This window comes from Cryptomeria japonica, chromosome 4 (genome assembly GCF_030272615.1).
Source record: "Cryptomeria japonica chromosome 4, Sugi_1.0, whole genome shotgun sequence".
NCBI lineage: Eukaryota > Viridiplantae > Streptophyta > Pinopsida > Cupressales > Cupressaceae > Cryptomeria > Cryptomeria japonica.
In genome coordinates this window covers 18,314,531-18,335,434 of record NC_081408.1, presented here as the reverse complement: position 1 = coordinate 18,335,434, position 20,904 = coordinate 18,314,531, and the positions used below count along the sequence as shown (strand labels likewise).

At 35.8% G+C, this 20,904-nt stretch overlaps 1 protein-coding gene across 1 annotated transcript in view; it reads left to right on the top strand.

The window, feature by feature from the left end:
• Window positions 1–7,711: 7,711 nt before the first annotated feature.
• LOC131033138 (protein ABC transporter 1, mitochondrial) overlaps window positions 7,712–20,904 on the top strand; it is a 200,741-nt gene continuing 187,548 nt past the window's right edge. The window contains exons 1-2 of the mRNA XM_057964270.2: window positions 7,712–8,624; window positions 11,021–11,246. Coding sequence (XP_057820253.2) covers window positions 7,906–8,624; window positions 11,021–11,246 — 945 coding nt within the window. The 5' untranslated portion in view covers window positions 7,712–7,905. The remainder of the gene's footprint in view (window positions 8,625–11,020; window positions 11,247–20,904) is intronic.

Below are 20,904 nucleotides of genomic sequence, written 5' to 3'. Positions count from 1 at the left end.
ACGAAGCAAAAAGAAAAATATTCTTCGAGGTCTTTGGGTTTAGGGTTTAAGGTAAAATGAACAAGACTTCCTCCTTTTATACCCTACACTAGGAATGAAATACTTTTGAAGCAAAATTTGACCTCCCAATACTAATGACATTGGTGCTGATCACAAAATTCCCTAACAGGGGGTAGTATTTGCAATTAATTTGGGGCATCAAATGTTGAGTTCCTCGACTGTAAATCAAACCACCTAGAATCAGACCTCAAAAACAAAGGGAACACGATGCAAGAAAATCACTTTGATACCATGTTGGAGTAAAACTCCATTAAGAGGAACGCAACTTGCAATATAACCTTCATCCAAATATTTCATTAAAGAGATGAATTGATTTGAGATGAGAAATAATGTACAATATGTATAGCTATAAAGAAAAAGGTGGTAGGTAGGAGATCACATGATATGGACATGTGTCTCGATCATATGCGAGGTTAGGTAGAGTTCAATTATTAAATGCAAGGTAAATAATATTCACCTAAATGCAAAATATTAAATAATGATGCCTAAGTAAACTTAAGCATGAGTAAATAGGATAAATCCTAATTTACTCTAGCAACTTGGAGTAGAACAAATACCAAATTTATAAGTGCAATGATGATCAAGTGAATAAATGAATATTATAAGAGATTTACAACTAATTATCATGAGATAATTGTGATCACATTCTAGGAGTTTTATGATCAGTTTATAGCATATTTGAATCGACAAAATTAAAAAAGAGAGTTATAGCTCTTGTGAAGACAATTTGAATGAGAGGTTGGTGGCTCTAGCGGGCTAGTGCTCATAAATTGAATGAGGTTGGTGCCACTAGTGGTAAATTGCTCACAAATTGACTGAGGGGTTGGTGCCTCTAGTAGGTTGAGCCTACAAAATGTGTAAGAGATTGTTGTATAAACAAGTAATTTGTCATGGTTTTCTGCCATAAGGGTTTCTTTATAAATATCATGTGTTATTATGTTCTCATGTGCATGATTATTGATGTTGTGTAAATGGTGTTAGTATTGATCAACTTTTAAATATGGTATTAAGTTTGTAAAATGTAAATATTATCATTATACCGATTCAATTCCCCTCCTCTCAATGTAACCATGTGCTCATCAACTAGTATCAAAGCCAATTCCTTTGAAAAATTCCAACCACTTGAAGGTAGATCAAGAGAGCACATATGATAAGGAGAAAAAGAAATAAGGAAAAAAGATATACTAAGTAGAGTATTGATGATAAAGCAACAAATACAACTAATGAAGTGATAAATAGAGCATCCTTGACAATAGAAGATGAATTCTTTGAAAGAGAAAATCATCTTGAGAGTAAGGAAGGGATGAACTTAGAAGAGGTGTCAAAACAATATAATGAGAATGACAATATGAATAATAAAGATGATGATCAGGGGAGTTTTGAGGAAGAACTTTATTGCGTTGTAGATGAGATTGGAAAAGTTAGAAAGAAGAACTAAAAACTTGAGCTACAATATAAAACCTTAAAGAATTTAAGAAGATAATTGTCAAACTAAAACTACACTTTCAAGAGGAATGTAGATCAAAGGCCAAAATTCATGAAGAATCTGAAGAATTGATCATACATTTAAAAGGTCAAATTGAAGAAACCAAAAAGAGTGAAGAAGAGGTAAAATTCTAGTTGAAAGTAGAATAAGAAAATTTTGAAAGGCTAGAGTATGAAATTGTCTCTCTAACAAAGGAATTAGAGAAAACAATCACTAGGTCGAACACAAGCCTCAAGCCTGAAAAGAGAACCAAAATCCTAGATGAACATTATTAATGGCCAAAGATCACCATCAAACAAAGCAAGATTTGGTTATAAACAAAAATAAAAATTGAATAAAGAGTCCAAGGGGTCAGCTTGAGAAAAACTAATTAATGAAAAAAAAAGAAAAAGAAAAAGAAAGTCATGTTACATCAAAACCAAGCACATATCAAATTTCTTCCCTTAATGGTGAGCACATATGTCTAAGTTCTATTTTCCTTTCATTGGCTATTGTTTCACATGCAATAATTTTGGTCATAGGGAAAGAGAGTGTAGAACACAAGTAAGATATAATAAATAATGGAATAGAAATAGAAATCATTATGTGTGAAAAGTATAAATCAAAGCTTTAAGTGTTTCCAAAATAATTTATGCTTTGAAAAGTAGTATGATATATCATATACATGTTTAGGGAGTGTAAAAAAGAGTAGAAGAAAACAACAACTTTGTTTTTTCGTATGTAAGAGAAATAACTTTAATTTTAAGCAAAATATGTATTTTGTATTTTGTGAGTAGTTACTATTTTTTATGTTTTGACTATTTTTTGAGTGTGCAACTTCTTTTAGTATTTGATATAAATAATTGAAGCTCTATGTTGATTAGTTGAACTTGTGTTTTAGTTGTTTTATATTAGTTATGCCTTATTACTTAATTACTTTTTTTGATGAATATATGTGTCGAATTCTATGAATTTATATAAAAATACACATCCACAAAAAATGTAGAGGGACATGAAGTCGCCCCTCAAAGTCACACATGCAATGTCTATAAAGCAAGAAAATAGAAATAATAGTAAAATTGCTTAAGCGACAAGAGCAACACCAGTGGGAGGTGGAGGAGGATCTTGGTCATTCGGTTTACCCCATGCATCAATGAGGTTTGGCGTAGTCTCTTCCTCCTTTTTATCTTTATTCCTTTTTGGTGAAATTGTTAGAGCCAACTAAGGGAACAATTTTGAGGAGTTTGACCAACCACTACAACCACTAATCAATGGCGAACTGCCGCCATCACCAGTAGATGGCCCGACCCCACTCGAAGGCAGAACCTCTACACGAGGAGAAATAATTTTGTTATTTATTTTTATCAAAAAAATATAATTTTACTTAAAGCAAGGCATGTTTTATTCATATGTATTAATTCCCCAAAAAGGATTTTCGAAAGGTTATAATACCAATAAACAATTGAAGTGTCACAAACACGTCAAATCAAATGCTTCTAGTTTTTATTGACAAATGTTCTTGCATCCATATGTGAGTATAATATGTCTCTCAGCGTAATTATTTGTAGACATGCATGAAATGACATAAAGTTTGGAATGGACACAAAGATTGTGGAGCATATAGATTGCAAAGAGAAATGTTGTGAAGTCCATTGAAACCTTAGTGATAACCTCAAATGATCGATTATGTCTTTCCATTGCTATCATCAACTTCAAATCACTGTCACGTTTAAAATTGTTAAAAAAATGTGCACCAGTATTTGAGTCAACTAGAAGAGGCATACATTTGAAGCACATCTTACAAACTATGAGGTAAACTTGTGTAGGTTGAACAACACAATAGTTCAACCTACAACTTCATATATATAATGAAATCCTATCACAATCTCATAGCAACATAAAATCAAGAATACAGTTTAGTTAGGATGCAAATAATTCGATTATGTGAAGGTAAAAGTTGTGAAATTCAACCTATCCTTTGAGATAACCTCAAATGAGTAGAAAAATACATCTTATAAAGTATGAATTAAAGCTATGTAGGTTGAAGAACACGTGTAGTTGAATCCACGAGTTCATATATGTAATAAAAGTAAAATCACAACTCTATTACAACATAAAATGAGGAATGCACTTTATTCTTGGGGTGGAAATATGTCTATTACATGAAGGAGAGTATTGTGAAATTCAACCATTCGTTTTGATCTAATGAGCAAAAAAATACATCTTACAAATCATGACCCAAACTTGTGTAGGTTGAACAACATAATGTGTTGCTCAACCCACAATTTTATAGATATAACGAAATCCTATCACAACTATAGTGGAACATGAAAAAAAAACACATCTTATAAACAATGAACTAAACTTGTGTAGGTGAATAACACAATGTGTAGTTCAACCCGCAACTTAATATTTATAATGAAATCCTTCACAAACCTATAGTTATATAAAGTGAGAAAAGTATTTTTGTTGGTGTGCACATGCCTCCCTAAAGAAAAAGATTGTGAAATCCATCCATTCATTTAAGATAATATTAAATGAGCGAAAACACACATCTTACCAACTTTCAAGTAAGTTTTTGGAGATTGAAAAACATAACATGTAGTTCAACTTGCAACTTTTTATATAATGAAACCTTATCACAATCACATTAAAAAATTAAAATTAGGAATACACTTTAGATGGAGTGCAAATACCTTTATTTTTTGAAGATAAATATTGTGAAATCCAACCAATCCTTTGAGATAAGCTCAGATGAGAAAACACACACATCGTACAATCCATGAACTAAACTTTTGTAGGTTGAACATCATAATGTGCAGTTCAACCCACAACTTCATATTTAGACTGGAAGCAAAGTCACAACCATACAACAACATTAAATGAGGATTACACTTTTGTTTGGGTGTACATATCTTTATTACCTGAAGATGAAGGTTGTGAAATTCAAGCATTTGTTTGGGATGACATTAAATGAACAAAAAAAACCCAAACAACAATGTAATCCTCATTTAATGTCATCCCAAACAAATACTTGAATTTCAAAAATCCAAACAAGCTTGTGTAAATTGAAAAACAATGTAGTTCAATCAATAAGTTCATATATATAGTGAAATCTTGTAACAACCTTAGAGCAACATAAAACCATGAATACATTTTTGTTGGGGTGCACATAACTCTATTATGTGAAGAGAGGGGTTCTAAAATCCTACCATTCATTTATGATAACATCAAATGAGTAAAAACCACATTTTACAAATAATGAACTAAACTTGTGCATTTTGAAAAACACAATATGCAATTCAACTTGCAACTTCATGTATATAATTAAAGTAATATCACAACCCTAGAGCAATATAAAATCTCAAATACACTTTAGTTTGGGCGCAAATATGCACATTACATGAAAACAAAATGGTGTGAAATCCAACCATTCATTTCAAATAGCCTTGAATGGTAGAAAAATACATGTTATGAACTATGAACTAAACTTATGCAAGTTGTACAACACAACACGTAGTTTAAGTTGCAACTTTTATTTAAAACCTAGAATGCTTTGTTGATTGAAAAACAACCTATTACTCTAGCAAATTTATTTTTAAACTTGGAACCATCTATGAATTGATAAGCGATATGGTATTTGAACTAAATTTATTTTAGAAACCAAAACTCTTTGTTCATTGAGAAATGGTATGCTAATTGAATAATTTTCCTAAAATTGCAAACAATGGTGATAAATGCAAAAGTAATTGTTACTGTAGTTACTAAATCTTTGTCAGAGCTTCTTAGAGGTGGGTTGGTCTTAAATTGAAGACTTGAAAGCTGCTTACAGGTTGGGGTAGGTGGAGGTTTTTAAGTGGATGACATCTAAAGATTGGTTGTTGGGGGGTTCTGTTGAGGAGAGGGAAGAGTTGTCTCAAATTTTAGCTAGTAGAGCTTGTAGTTCTTTGATGCGAGATGACACCTTGGTTTGGAGCCCTGACTCAGGAGGGGTGTTCTTAGTAGCTTTTGGGTATTAGGAGCTGGACAAGTATAAATATGGTGGGGTGAAGTCGCTTTGTGTCAAAGAATGTGTGGAATAAATTTGTGTGGCCTAAATACAACTTTTTTCTTCAGCTTGTGGCTTATAATAAGTGTCTTACCTAGGATAAACTGAGAAAGTAGGGATTCTAGGGACCATCTATTCGTGTTCTATGCGGTAATAGTAATGAATGCCCATCCCATTTGTTTTTATAGTGCTCTTTTCCTAGAGGTATTTAGAATTTGTGCCGGGGAGTTTGGAAACAAGCCTGCGTTCATGCCTTTTCCTTTGTTGATTTTTGAATTAGTTTGGGGAGGTTTCAGCTAAGGCTTCATTTCTTCATGTGGCTTGGAATATTGAACCTTCTTGTATCATTTGACAAATTCGGTTCGAAAAGGAACTGCCAAATATTTTAAGGAAGTTGTGGGCCTAACAACTTTGCTAGAGGATTATCAGTATGATTCAATAGATGATTACCGTAAAATGTGAAGTGGATATCCCTTGGAGCCCAATGAGGTTGTAGTGAGATAGGGCTTATGCTTATTTGAGAATGGTTCAAGGCGTCTTTCAATTTGGGGAAAACATGCCCCTAAAAGGAAAACCCAAAGATAGGGTAGATGGATTCCACCTCCTAATGTCATCTTCAAAACTAACACACATGGGTCTTCTAAGGGAAATTTTAGGCATGTTGGCATTGGTGGAGTTGGGAGGGATAGTTCTAGTATGATCCTTTATGTATCAAGTTCTTAGATTCCGATCAACTTATTGAACAAGTAGAAACTTAATGGGGTTAATTGGTAGTTGGATTCTATTACTTGTCAGATTCTCTTGTTGAGTAATACTTTGGAGTTTGTCTCTTTTGTCTACATCCTAATGAGTGGGATAGGGTGAGTGATTGCCTGGTTAAATGGGCTTTTGAACATATAATTAGTTGGAATGTCAGTGAGTGGGAGTAACTTGCTTTGGACTGCTCCCAGAAGTTAGATAAGTCAATTCATGGGGATATGCCTAGATAAGGGGTCTGTGTGATGATTTGCTAGGGAGGTGATTCCTTGCCTCTGTAGTTCTCTAGTTGATTGGATGTTTTGAGTCCCTTAATGGGGTTGCATTGATGATTTAGTTCTGGATTAATATAAGTCTTACCCTTTTTTCAAAAATGGAAATCATTTGCCTTGTTACTCACTTGTTAGTTGGATATTGTTTGCTTACCGTATCCTCACCCACAATTTCTCTATGCTCAATTGTATCGAGTGCGCCCTTCCCTTTCAACAACATAAAGTAAAACTTAAATGAAAAAAAAGGGAAAACATATAATACATAGAAGAAAAAAACTAGCCAAAGTTACACTATTAACTACTAGACGACATGAAATCCATCATTTCCTCATCATGTTCATCACGAAAAAGAGCAAGTGGGTGTTGTTAAACCCAATGCCATTGGTGGGTCCTATTGTATGCCAATATTTGTGATACGATGCAATGTTGTATGGTAATTTGTATGTTACAAGTTGTTTTGTAATAAGAATAGTTGTTTCTTAATCATTGTATACAACATTATAACAAATATGTTGGTTCAACATGATTTATGAAAAAAAAATTTCATTAGTATCTAGGGTTGGTTATTACATTTACAATGTTTGCTTGTGATGTCATCTTAAGGTAGTTGCATGTTTACTTGCCATCTTTCAATCATCACTTCAAGTTGTAAATCTATTTATCAAAGATTTTCAAATCTAATAAATTTTCCAAAAATGTTGGTAAATACCATAGTCCTTAGATTCAAACTTAAAAAAGACAAATTTGTTATAATTGTCTATTTTCCACACATGATGTAACCTAACTAAATTTTACTAATAACTGAATTGAAATTTCATTGCTCCATTTCCAATATATTTTAAAAATTGCAATATTATTAAAATCAAACAATTAATTATATTTATATTTAGAATAAAAACAATCTATGAAAACTCTAAATTAATAGATTATATTACTCGTTATACTCATTAATAATTCGTATTTACATAAACGTCCACAAGCACTTTTTGAATTAATACTCGTGGCGCCGTCGCTGACTTTGTTTTTGCAGAATTCAATTCTAATATGAATTCTGCATTAATAATTCTGATTATATTACTCGCCATTCTGACTCATAATTCATATTTACATAAACGTTCATATGCAATTCTGTAATGTGTAGTCGTGGCGCCGGTGCTGACTTTGATTTTAGCAGAATTGACTGCTAATACAAATTCAAAATTCTTATCGTCAGAAATCATTCACACACATTCATACAAATTTATTATAAGCTAAAATATATTCTACAGGCTCCGCAATTCTGCATTTGTCCGCAAGGTTTTATCATGGCTCGAACCCGCGAGCTCAAGAAGATAATAGATGGCGTTTCCTTAGTAGCAAAGGAAGCCGTTCAGTCTTCTGTGGCAATAAAATCGCTACAGAATGGTCACATTGGGAGCTTCATTGCTCTTTCGCTAAATAACCTCGTCAACACTGCTACAGATCTTGCCGGGCTCACGCGAGGAAAGATACATGAGTATGAAAAGCCGGGGAAAAAGAAGAAAAATAGCGTCGTTTATTTCACAGCCGCCTCTGAAAATGCAGCGGCAAATGAAGTAATTAATGATTCAGGACATATGGTCGATTTTGAACGGGAAATTTCTCCGGCGACGGAGAATTTTGGAAACCCAAAAGAAATTAGGGCAAATTCTTTAGGACAGGAGACAGTTGTAGCCGATTATGTGGTGGACACTAAGGCAAAGCTGACGCATTCAGGAGTAAATCTGGTGGATTCTGGAGCAGTGGATTCAAAGCCAACTTTGGCGGATTCTGGGGCAAACTTGGTGGATTCTGTGGCAGGAAACGCAGAAGGTTTGAAGGATTCGAAGAGAGAGGGTGATGTGACAAATGTTGGAGACGTGAGGGATTATGTGCCAAATACTGTCATCAGGAAGTCCTACGTGGCAAGTGCTGGGGACAGGAAAGCTACCGTGTCAGTGCCTGTGAAGAAGCGAAAGCTGCGGGAGAGAAGGGTGCCTGAAACTCCTTTCGGAAGGGCATTAGGGTTTGTTTGTTTCGTCTTTTAAATTGTCATTTTTGCATTTGAAAGACTATCAGAGTTGGCTTGTTTTTTCAGTTAACATAGATTTCAATTGTTTTTTAGTCCGTATCAATTTGAATTGTTTTTATGATCTGTATCGATTTTGAATTTCGAAAGTAAATTATTTTATTTTGAAATCGACATTAAACTTTGTTGACTGCTTAACTATCGGGGTAGGTTGTGTGCTTCCTTTCAAGGTTGTGTAGATATGCGTAGACCACATTACAAAGTTTCTTAGATATGGATTACCGATAACTGTAACTCATTCTTATATGGTACAACCCACACCACATTCTCTTAAGTCGCATGAAAACATGGATTGTATTTAATTATATGCCCTATTTTTGGTAGACTAGAACTAACCTGACATTCATAAGATTTGTCAGCATGGATCATACTCAAATGTAACCTATAATTGACGCATGGCAATTCACCTCACATATGTTAAATTTGAAATAACAGATCTCAGTCACATTTAATTTATAACCACATACTGCAACTCACGCCACATTTTAAAGGTTTGTTAGCTTGGATCACAGTCAAATGTAACCTATAATTGGTATCATACAATTTGCCTCACATTTTGAAGATTTTAAACATGGATTACAGTCAAATTGGTACTATAAAAATATATTCCGGAGTCTTAAAATTTGTAAGGATGTATCATTGATAAGATGCAATACATAGTTGACACACTAAAACTCGTCTGGCATTCCTAAGATTTGTAAATATGGCTCACAGTCAAATGCAACCCATAATTGGTATCAAAACTTACCCCACATTCATAAGATTTCTAAACCTGGATTACATTCAAATCAGTATCATACAATACACCTCACGTTCTTAAGATTTACAAACACGGTTTACAGTCAAATCGAACCCCATAATGGGTATATTTAAAAAAGTGATTTTTAAATATAATTTATGGAAAATTCCATAGAGGGTTATAAAAGGAGGTTGAGGAGACTTATTTGATCCATTTTTGGCATTTCATATATTATTGAAACCCTAGTTGTGGAGTTGAGTAAATTTCTACAGCCCTAGGACGGAAACCCTATAGTGAAGATTGGTCTCGGGAGCGAAATATCTTCCCTAGCCAATATGGATGGATTCATATAGGGTTCACGATTGTATAAATTATTTGAAGGTTGAAAGTTTTTGCTGAAGAAGAGTTATACTATCAGATTTGATTTTATGCTGAAAGGTAAATTTATTGAGATTTATGATACAAATAATAAATTTTGTGGTTTTGTTCTTGGAGATTCCTTGTATATGTTTGAGTTGGGATGAGGACCTAGTGAATAGAGATTACTAAGAGACCAAGGGCCCTCTCTTCTAAACTTGCATGTAGATCCAATCCTAAAGTAAGAACATTACGACTTTACGAGAAAGATGAAAAACCCCTTGCCATATAGAAGAAAAGCATCAGTCACTTCCTCTCATCTAAAGCATAATTTTTTTTGTTTTATAATGTAAACACGAATTATATTCAATATAATTCCGTTGATGCTTGAATTTTATGCTTGCCAAACACTAATATGAACTCAAACTTTGTGACTTAGGTCTTGCAGACACTTTAATTTCTGGGCTGCTTCAATACTGCCATGACCTATTGATTGATAGAAACATATTACTCGTACGCACCTCAGTTATTAGGGAGTTAAAAATTCCCTGACCTTTTGTTTCTGTTTAAAATTAAATCATATTTTAAAGAGAGATTTGATTTCATGTGTTGCATTTTTTTGTAGTTTTTCGCATGTCCACATTATAAACAATTTTTCCCCACATTTTATACAGCAGAATTAGCTTACCTTATTTGTTTATTGGAGAGATATTGCATATCTTGTGTTACATTTTTCTTTTTGGTTTCTCCTATATCCTCCCTATAACTAAATTTTTCCCTAATGATATACAGTAGAATTGGTATATATTGACTAACAGTTTGGTCATTCAAAAGAAACACCTTTGACCTGCAGAGCTTGCAGTGGAGTTAGATTTCACCATAGAAAGATTTACTATCCATGCTCTTCTTACCTTGAATTTGCACTATAATAAGAAATTTATCAATCCTATCTGCTGCCTTGTTGTAGAACTACTTAACTGGTGGTGGCTAGCTCACAGGTAGGTTTCTCAATAATGTGGGTAGGATCCCTTGAGATAATACACTATGCTGAATAGATATCTGGTTAATCTAAACTAGAATATTATCTAGTTATAGGAGTGTCAAATGATGTGCGCTCATAGGTTCAAAACACTCATTATCAGAACTACATCAGTGTTTTTTTAGAAAGGAAATTAAAAAATGCTTTTTTTATGTTATCATCACTGGCTTGAGAACAGCTAGCATACTGTCTTGGCAGGTTTGCAGGGTTGGGAGCAGGGCTTGCATGGGGTACAATTCAAGAGTCGGCAAAGAGGCTTGTATTTGGAGAGGGTGATTTACAAGGAGGACAATCTGCTATTTCTCCTTTTTTATCTGAACAAAATGCTGAACGTCTTGCTCTTGCACTCTGCCGGATGCGTGGAGCCGCTCTTAAGCTGGGACAAATGTTGAGCATACAAGATGAATCTCTCATACCAGCGCCAGTAAGTGCAATTTCTTATTCATTTTTCTCTTATGTTACTTTTTGCCTATCTCAGCATTAGTCAAAGGATGTGACACTAAAATGGAACATGGACATTTTTCTTGAATATTCTTATCAAATGAATGTCAATTATAAACTCTAATGTATGACATTGATGTCAATTGTAATAGATAGTTTTATGAAGCTATGTCTTTCCATGGTATAAGTTGATAGCATTCGACCTAATCACACATCACCCCATTCCAAATGGGGACCCCCTGCTTATTAGGTCCTCTTGGTCTTTTGGTTTTGGTTCTTTGGGTTTTTTTGTAGCAATCCCTTCGGTCTCCTCGGTTTGCAAGTGTTCTGGTGAAATTTGATCAAGTCTGCAAGTCGTTTGAGCGAATTTGGCTAAGTCTGGAACTTGTTTTGTTTATTTTAGGGTTTTGCCCTTCAAACTTAGATTGCAAGTCTTTTCCTTAGGGTTTTTGAAAATATGAACGTTGCAACGAACTCAAAGCCCTTCAAGAAAGCTACCAGTGAAATTTGAGCAAATTCTGAGCACTTATTATTTTTTAGTAAGTTTCACTACGTCGATTGTCTTTATTTGGCCAAAAATCAAATTTACTATTTTTAGTAGTTTCTATTTTTAGTAAGTGTCACCTTGTCTCGATTTGCCTAGATTTGAAGTTTTGAAGTACTTACTATTTTTAGTAAGTCTATTTTAGGCAGGTTCATCACAAGCAGTGGTCCGGACACTGAAGACAGAGAATTCCTGAAAATCCATGTATGAATTTGGAAAGTCGAAAAGCAGGTAGTTGATCAATGAAAATGGCTAAGTTCAAAACCCTTTCTTGAAGTGGAAAAGCTCGAAAAATCTTTCAAGGCAAACAAAAATTCACTTCAAATCCAAAAAATGGCATTCCAAGTCCGAAAAGTTGAAAAAATGGCTAACTTTGGAAGCAAAATCAAAAAATCCTTACCATGGCAAAAATGCATTCTAACGTGGAAGTGGGTGCCAAGATGGGGTCATGGAGGAAAATGTCTTCAACTCCAAAAATCCTACACACCATTGTTTTAGCGCCCAACCATGGAGAAGAGCGCCAAATTGGAGTTGTGGAGGAATTCCATCCTCCAAACCAAATTCCTGCTGAGGATGAATTTAGCGCCCAAGTCCTAGTAGGAGTGCTAGATAGGGGTCGTGCAGGAATTTCCGTGGCTTGCACAAAATCCTTCACAAGGTCAAAACAACGCCCAAGGTTGAAGCATGGCGCCAAAATGGGGGTAGGGAGGAATTTTCTTCCTAAGGAAGAATTCCTGCAACACATGAATTTGGCGGCCAATATAAGGAAGGAGTGCTAGACAGGGGTCAAGGAGGAATTCCTTGATGCATTAAACATTCCTCCATAACAAGGAAAATCCGCCCAAGATAAGTGTAGAGCGTTAGTATGAGATAAGGGACGAATTTGTTCTCCAGAACATTTTTCCTTCACATGATGAAAATCTCGCCAAAGTCAAAGGTAGAACACTAGATTGAGGTCATGGAGGATTTTTCCTTCCAAAGTTCAAAATCCTCCACATGGTGAAATTGGCGTTCAAGGCTGGGGAGCAGTGTTGAAACAAGGACAAGGAAGAAAATCAAAATTCCTCTTGCTAGGATAAAATTATGTCCAAGATGAAGAAATTCCAAGAAGAGGAAACATTGATCAAAAGAGAGAATTTTCTCTCCTGAATTTTGGAACTCAAAAACGAAGAAATTCCTAAAAAATAGGAAAGGTGATGAATTGATCAAAAATCTCCTTCAGGCCTTCAAGACAAGATGAACTCAAAAACATGAAAAAATTCTTCGCGGATGAAAATTTCTCTTCAAGAATTTTCTCTCTCCAAAAATCCAGATGAATGGGATTTCTTTCCAAGTGGACAAAATCAACAAAATCCTTTCAAGAAAGGAAAATCTTTCAAAATATCCTTTTGAATCCAAATTGGAAAGATTTTCCCAATCAGTGAGTTGGCAACATGGAAAAGGAATATTCCGCATTTATGACACATAACTTTAGCAATTATGGAAATTTCCATTTTTGAATTTAACATTAACAGCGAGACCCGTTTGCATGGGGAGTTGGCAAGGGAAACATGACGCATTTTAAATGCAGCTGCCAATTTTAACCCTTCGCCAACTTAGCAGTTTGGTGGGAGAGTTCTATTTAAACGATGGATTGCAATTCATTTCTCACGTAGGATTTTGGAGAATTGAAGTTAGAGAGAGACGGAGAAAAGTCAGAAGCGAAGAATTTATTTATTTTCAAAAGGTCTTGTTTGTGGAGGTTCTATTTTATTCCAAATTGGGAATTTACACGTTGGAATTACTTCTCCATCGTTTTATTAATTCTTTAAGATGATTTTAATGTTAATTTTTTTTGTTTTGTAGGAATGGCAGAATCCAGCGAGGCTAAGAACACTTCCAAGCAAACGCATATCAAGAATGAGATGAAAGGATTCCTTCCAGAATCCAAGATTGTTTCAAAGTAAAAGGAAATCAGTGACACCAATTTAGGGACTTTTTTGTTGGGAGTGTTTCGGAACAATTTTTTTGGAACAGTTGGATGTGCTCCATCACCCACTGCTGTCAAGTTTGTTAAGAGCGGAATTGTCTCAGTTGCCGGTCTCCCTTCAGCCTAGAGCTGATTTTGGAGTGCACAAAGCATTATAATCCTAAAAGAAGAGCAATTTTAACAACAAATGGCAAACTTCTAGCCAACCTGACGGCCGAGGCAATTGGAGAGACATTTGGAATTTTGGCATATACGTCTATGAATTATAGAACCAAGGATAGGGTGGTAGCGGTATATGATGCTGGTGTTGAAAGATGTGCTGGGGTTATTAACAAAACCTGGATGTTGAGGCCAAGGCCACATATCACAAAGATGCCCAAGCAAATCGTCAGTTTTGACTTCAAGCAAGAGTACACTGATCTAGCGATGATGTTGAGTGGAATTATGGGATGCTTGAATGCCTTAACATTCGAAACTTGGATGTTTTTCTTCATCGGTGAGGTTATGAATGCTAATGGGATAGTAGATTGGGCAAAATTGATCAGGCACTGCTTGCATGAGCAATTGAAGAATTTGAAGCAGAATCAGACTCAATTTTTTTACATGAGTTCATATGTAATTTCGTTGGCAAGGATGGGCAAATTCAATGGCTTGCGAGGAAAGGGACCCATGGGATTTGGACTAAAACAGTTGAAAGTCCACGAGTGCTATCCCTAGTTGCACCTGTACAACACCACTTCTTTCAAGTTGGTAAGTGACACCTTCACAATGTACCTAACCAGATTGCTATAAGGTGAACTCCACACAAGGTTGTCGCTAGAGGTCAGGATGCTGATATGGAAATTTGGAGCTTGGTACATTCAGTTTCCAAAGTTTACCTACAACCGGGTCCAAGGGTTTTCCTTTTAGCCGCACAAGCTACCAAGGTATCTGACGAACATAATGGTGCTGTTGTAACTCACTAAACAATTGACTGCCTATGACAAAATTCAGAAGAAGAGGAAGTTGTCCATTGAATTTCCTATTGTTGTAGGTGATTATGTAGTAATGTGTTTGACATTGGCAGCGGCTGAAAAGTCCATTGAAGAATTGGTAGTCTATCACTTGACATCCCATACGGCCAGATCCTACTTTGATCTGTACAACAATATCAGGATGGTTGTCAGGATTAAGTTCAAGCACAAATTCCACCTGGAGGACTATTGGGCTAATGCTAGGGATGATCTTGAAATCAGAAAAAGATTGTTTTCCAGATTACCCTTTGACATGATCAGAATTGGTGAAATTATGCATGTGCTAGATCAGGTTAAGGAAGATCAAGACGTGGTTTAGTCAGAATTTGAAAACTTGAAGGATAGGTCTATCAAGGCTCTGGATTGGTTGGAACTAGAAATTGATGATTTGGATGTTTTGGCTAGACCAGTTCTAACATTCACTAGGCATTGGGTTGAGCAGCAAATCAGGACACTAAAGGAAGAAAATGTTCGCCTGAGCTACCAATGATGGGAAACCTGGATTCCCATAGTGAAGCCACAGAGGGGTCATCACAGGCCCAAGTTGAAGAAGGGGAAATACTGTAGGAAGGAGTCGAGCAAAGTAGAGAAAAGAATGTTCCAAAGAAGTTGCGAGCAAGGAAGAGGAAAGAAGCCCAACTGGAAGAGCTTCAACAGAAAAGGCCAAGGGTGGAGGGAGCACAATCATTGGCTAGTTCCTCCAGCATGCAAGAAGTAGAGATGTTTGTACAAGAAGTTCAAAGGAATTAGCCACAAGATGATGTTCTTGATAATATACTATCATAAGATGTGCTTAGCATCAATGCTTCTCACAAACCCATTCAACTAGAAGTTCAAAGGCAAGAATTTCCTCCCAATCCAAAAGAGCAAGACTAGGATGGTTTCATTGAAACAATTCTCGAAGACATGAAGGAAGTTTCACAAGAGCAAGTTTGCATGGAAGTTCAGGATCAGACAACAGTTGCTCCAGATTGGCTGAAAGAAAGAATGAGAAGAGAACTAGAAGAGGAAGTGGATCTAGCACAGGATTTCGAAGAAATTCTAAGCAGAATAGACAAATCGATAGAGAAGAAGGCAGCCGGGGAGTTTTCCAAGATCACATGAGATGAATTTGGATCCAAGACTCTACACTTGGTTGAGCCTAGAGTAGATAAGGACAGAAGTGAAATCACGCCTGAGGAGTATGAAATCAGAGAAGTCAATTTAGGGTGTGCTTCCATGGCACAAGTTGTGGAAGATTTTGAAGAATCTTCCTTAGCCATAAAGGAGAAAGTGAAAAAGATGAAGGAAAAGTGCTAGAGGTTGAAGAATGAAGAGCGAAAATAGGGCCTTGTGCGAGTATGTGTGGAGTTTTAAACATCCACTCAGAGAAAAGACCTATTCTTTGTACTTCCCTCCTCTCTTCCTAAGGAATCTGTTGATGGCACTGAAGAAGTAAGGAAAAGAGCTCAATGCTCTAAGGAGTGGGTAGAAGATGTTTTCACTTCAGCCATAAAATTCATTGAGGGCTTGGCTCCCCTTCACTCTAGAATTCTTGCTATCTTGAATGGGTTGGAAGTTACAAATCGTTCATGGGAGGATGTGCACATTTACCAAGACTTGACTATTCAACAATTGTGATGTCCCCTTCTAGCTAGAGACATCACTCTAGCTTGTGATTAGCCTATCAAAGATCCTCGTAGGCTAGTAGGATTGGATAGAGGGTCACCTTGGCGTGGAGATCTTCCGGGGACAGAGCATAGTACACTTCTGGGTTGCCAGAGTTTGTTTATGATGAGTTTTGCTTTGAGTTTGGCTTGGCCAGGCTATTTTTAGCAGTTGGAGATGGACCCCTGCTATTTTTAGCAGACATCACGGTCATATGGGTGGTCAACTAAGTGAGCTCCAGTTTCAGACGGCATAGCTAAATTCAAAATATTTGTGGAGTTAGACAAGTTTGAATGACTTAGCATTTATTATTAAGTGATTTAATAATAAAGTTATAAAGTGACTTTATATTATAATCACTTAACTTGAGGGTCAACTCATCATTAGACGGGGCCATGTTTTTAATTAAATTATCAGAGCCAGACTATTGAAATATTAAAATTAAATGCCCATTTAATGATTAAAATCGTTTTTGACACCCAAAGTGAAATTAAATGAAATTACAAGCAAAATTGTAATTAAGAGGATTAGGGTACGACTTGCAAAAAAGGATATATAGCGCTGAGTTTGGAAAGAAGAGGATGGCTATTTTATTTTGACATTGTGAAATTGAAAGGGTTTTGCTCTGGAGACTAGGGTTTTCAGCCACCATTGGAGGACGTAGTTGCTTCAATGTTCACCATCTGAGCTGATGAAATATTCAGTGATATTTGGTTTCAGGAAGACTTCATTCGGAGGTCTTATTTGCATCTAATTGCGCAAAATTGAAGAATAAATTCACGAGAAATTATTGCAGATTTATTGAAGAAATTTTGGTGATTAACAAGTACGGTACGGATTGCTACAGTACTGTCGTACGGATTGCTACAGTGCCGCATGAACAGTACCGCGTGAATAGTGCTGCAGTACGGACTGCTACAGTACTGCGTGAACAGTAATTTCTTTCAAAAAAATTAAAATTTGCAGTTTGCAGATTTTTCAACTACTGGGACAGCAAAAATCAGGTTTTTATCTTACATTGTAATAAATTTGTTTCCCAGGCATATTGGCTATAAAATAGAACAACATTCCCTTGATAGTCTCGTAAATTAATTCCAGCAGTAATATTATTGTTTCAGTATTATTTTAAGCATAGGAGTTTATTTCAGTATTGTATCATTGCTTATTATTACCAAAAAAAAACACAAAAAAATCTATAAACATTCAAAAACCAAAACAAATTCAAATCTACTGCATTCAAAAGAAACAATCAGCAGAGGAGAGCCAAGTTGGGTTCTTTGTACTTCCCTCCTCTCTTCCTAAGGAATCTGTTGATGGCACTGAAGAAGTAAGGAAAAGAGCTCAATGCTCTAAGGAGTGGGTAGAAGATGTTTTCACTTTAGCCATAAAATTCATTGAGGGCTTGGCTCCCCTTCACTCTAGAATTCTTGCTATCTTGAACAGGTTGGAAGTTACAAATCGTTCATGGGAGGATGTGCACATTTACCAAGACTTGACTATTCAACAACTTAGAGAATTAATGAAAATCCCTAGGCGGACATTGATCGATGGGAAGGTTGTTCAGGAGAACGAAATTTATAACTTCTCGCGGTGGTTTTATGCTATCTACATTGGAAAGGAATCTTTTGAAAGATTTAGCAATGGAGTCTACATCTTTGAAGGACTCAATCAGGAAGGTACAAGAAGTCCTCAATGCAGTTGAGGCATTATTTGGAAGAAGATTGGCCGAAGGGGAACTAACAATGGATTTACTGAGGGACAGGTTACATGAATACTTCTTTGTGGAATCATTTTCCAAGGCGCATCTGGAAAATGTTTCCTTGTTCTCCAACACTATGTGAAGGACTCAAGAAATGGCAGCAAGTTGGGAGAAGTTTTTCTCCAATTGCAAAGAAGAAATTTCCTTGCTAGATTTCAAGATAGAGAATGTGCCAAGTGTTTTCGTAGGAGAATTGGAGGTTGTCATTGCTAGATTCATTGCATTCACCATTAATGAGTGAGATAGTGGTCGTCCATTTCTAGACGAGAATCTTTTGACCACATGAGGACTCAGTGGTGCATTTATTATGGGCATATTTGACCAAATGGCGATTGAGTCAACAATTCTTGCGTGGTGGAGCATTATTGCATTATGGGCGATTCCTGCATGGTGGAGCATTTATTACACTTGGGCGAACTTGATAGATAGTGGTGCATTAATGCATAGTGGGTGCCATTTTTGGCATACAAGAATTTATTGATAATGGACATGATGGGTCATTAATGTTTATTCCCACCCTGTTGCATCATGTGTGTAGAATCTTTTGGGTCAAACCTGTTGATTTGTTTTTTAGACACTTCAAATACAGAATAAAATACGAAAAGTATCTTATCCTCTCTTGAGCAAAATCTTCAGCAAAATCTTCCCAAATTCTAAACCGTGTGATCAATTAGAAGACTGCAATGTTTCTATTGTCGGGTCTCGATTTGTGGATAAGCTCAATTGGTCAATGTGATTGCTGTTACTCCAAGGGGCCTTACGTACTTCTTAAGGGACGAATATCTAACTTTCAAGGAATGCTTTTCGAATGATATGCAATATATCTCTCTTACTTACTACTACCACTAGATGTTTAATAAAGAAAATGCAAAAGTTGAGGGTTGAGAGATGCTAAACTACGTTTAGGAACGCAAGGATGAAGGATGACTTTTAGTGAAACTCTACTAGTCTTTGCTTCGACATACAAGAACAACTCCACAAAGGCTAATGCAATCTTCTAAGGAAATTAAATGAATCTTCAAATTATTACCAAGCATAGACACCATTAATTGAATGCATATCAATGATTGAGTAACAATTGAACTTAAGCACATTCAAGGATTCCAGCTGACCATACAAGGCGAATTTGCAATCAACAAACTGCTAGTGGTATGGATTAGGAGTTTCACCATGAATCATACACAACATTCTATCAGTCAACTTATATACTTAAACAAATTTTAAAGCTTGAATTGAGAAGATGAATAACCATGCAAATGCTTCAAAGATTGAATAGAAACACCACACTTCAATATCTCGACTCTTTATTAATCCAACAACAATATAGCAACAATTCTTCAAGTCTCTCTTCTTAGTTACAAATGAAAAATGGCAGCTTATATAGAGCTCCAAAAGAATGAAGGGCCAAGTTTATTCTAAAATCAAAGGCCAAGATCAAACCACTTAAGCCCTAATTAGGGTTTCCAACAAATTTTACTAAATACTAAGCAACAAAAGTGGAGCATTATCTTCATCACTAACAATGAAGGGCAAGAACCAATGAGAAATTTGGATGACAACTAATTTTCCAACAAATTGTCTTCTAGAACTTTGTTTCCTTTATCCCTTTCTTTGATTCCATATGCAATGAATCTGGACATGATTAACTCAAGTTCTTCTGTGGCGACACTTGGCAAAGCATCTAGCTGCAGATCTACCACGTCCAATTGATCGGAACAAGCTTCAAGGGTTTTCTCCCACTTTGTTTGTCTTCTTTGGAGGTGGCTTATGAAGATCATGAATGAAAGAATATCATTCAACTAGCTTTCTTGAATGGACTCCAACCCTAAGAAGTAGACACTCTTTACCTTTTTTTTTAACTCGTCAAGATCCAAACCATCTTCTTCATTCATTTCTTGTCCTAACAACTCCTCCAATGATACAAGGATCTTTTATTAAATTCCTTTAACTGATTCCTCCATCCTTTCGCACTCTCCTTCCACCCTATCAAGTGTTGTCTTTATCATCATCAAAGAGCTATGCCAACAATGGAAGTCATAAATGTTACCCTCTTCAATTACACCTTGTATCAATACTTGAACAAGAATATATTACAACACTTTAAGAGGAGCAATCATCGTATCTTGTGCCATTGCGAAGTCTTCCCATTGATTTTCCATGCAACAACCGAGTAAGATACATTGTGAATACATTGACTCTCTTGAAGTGTTGCTTCTCATGTAGCCGTAACTAAGGATAACAATCATAAACCTTGAGTTGTCCCTTCTTGATGCCTACCTCTCCCTTGCATATCAACCCTTTATACCTTATGTGTCTAGCCAATGCATACACCACATAAGAGCTCATGTAAAATGTTTTTGTTCTTTCCAACTCTTAGCTGAATGTCTAAGTTGTCACTAATCAACTTAGCCCAATTTATCATCTTTAAGCCTAGAGAGACCTCTTCCACATAACAAAACATCCATATTTCAAATGTTGCCCCTTGTGGACACCCCATGATCCTATTCAACAGGAACACCATATCACCATACTCTTCTTTGAAATCAGAATATACAAACTTCTTTGGTATTTTGGATTGTGGTTTCTTCGGTCTCTTTATCTAGTTTGAAGTAATGAGGTTCATACATCTTCCAGATGCTTTCTCAAAAAAAGCTTTTGATTCTCGCTTAGTCAATTCGACCATACCATCATGGCGAGGAATACCAAATG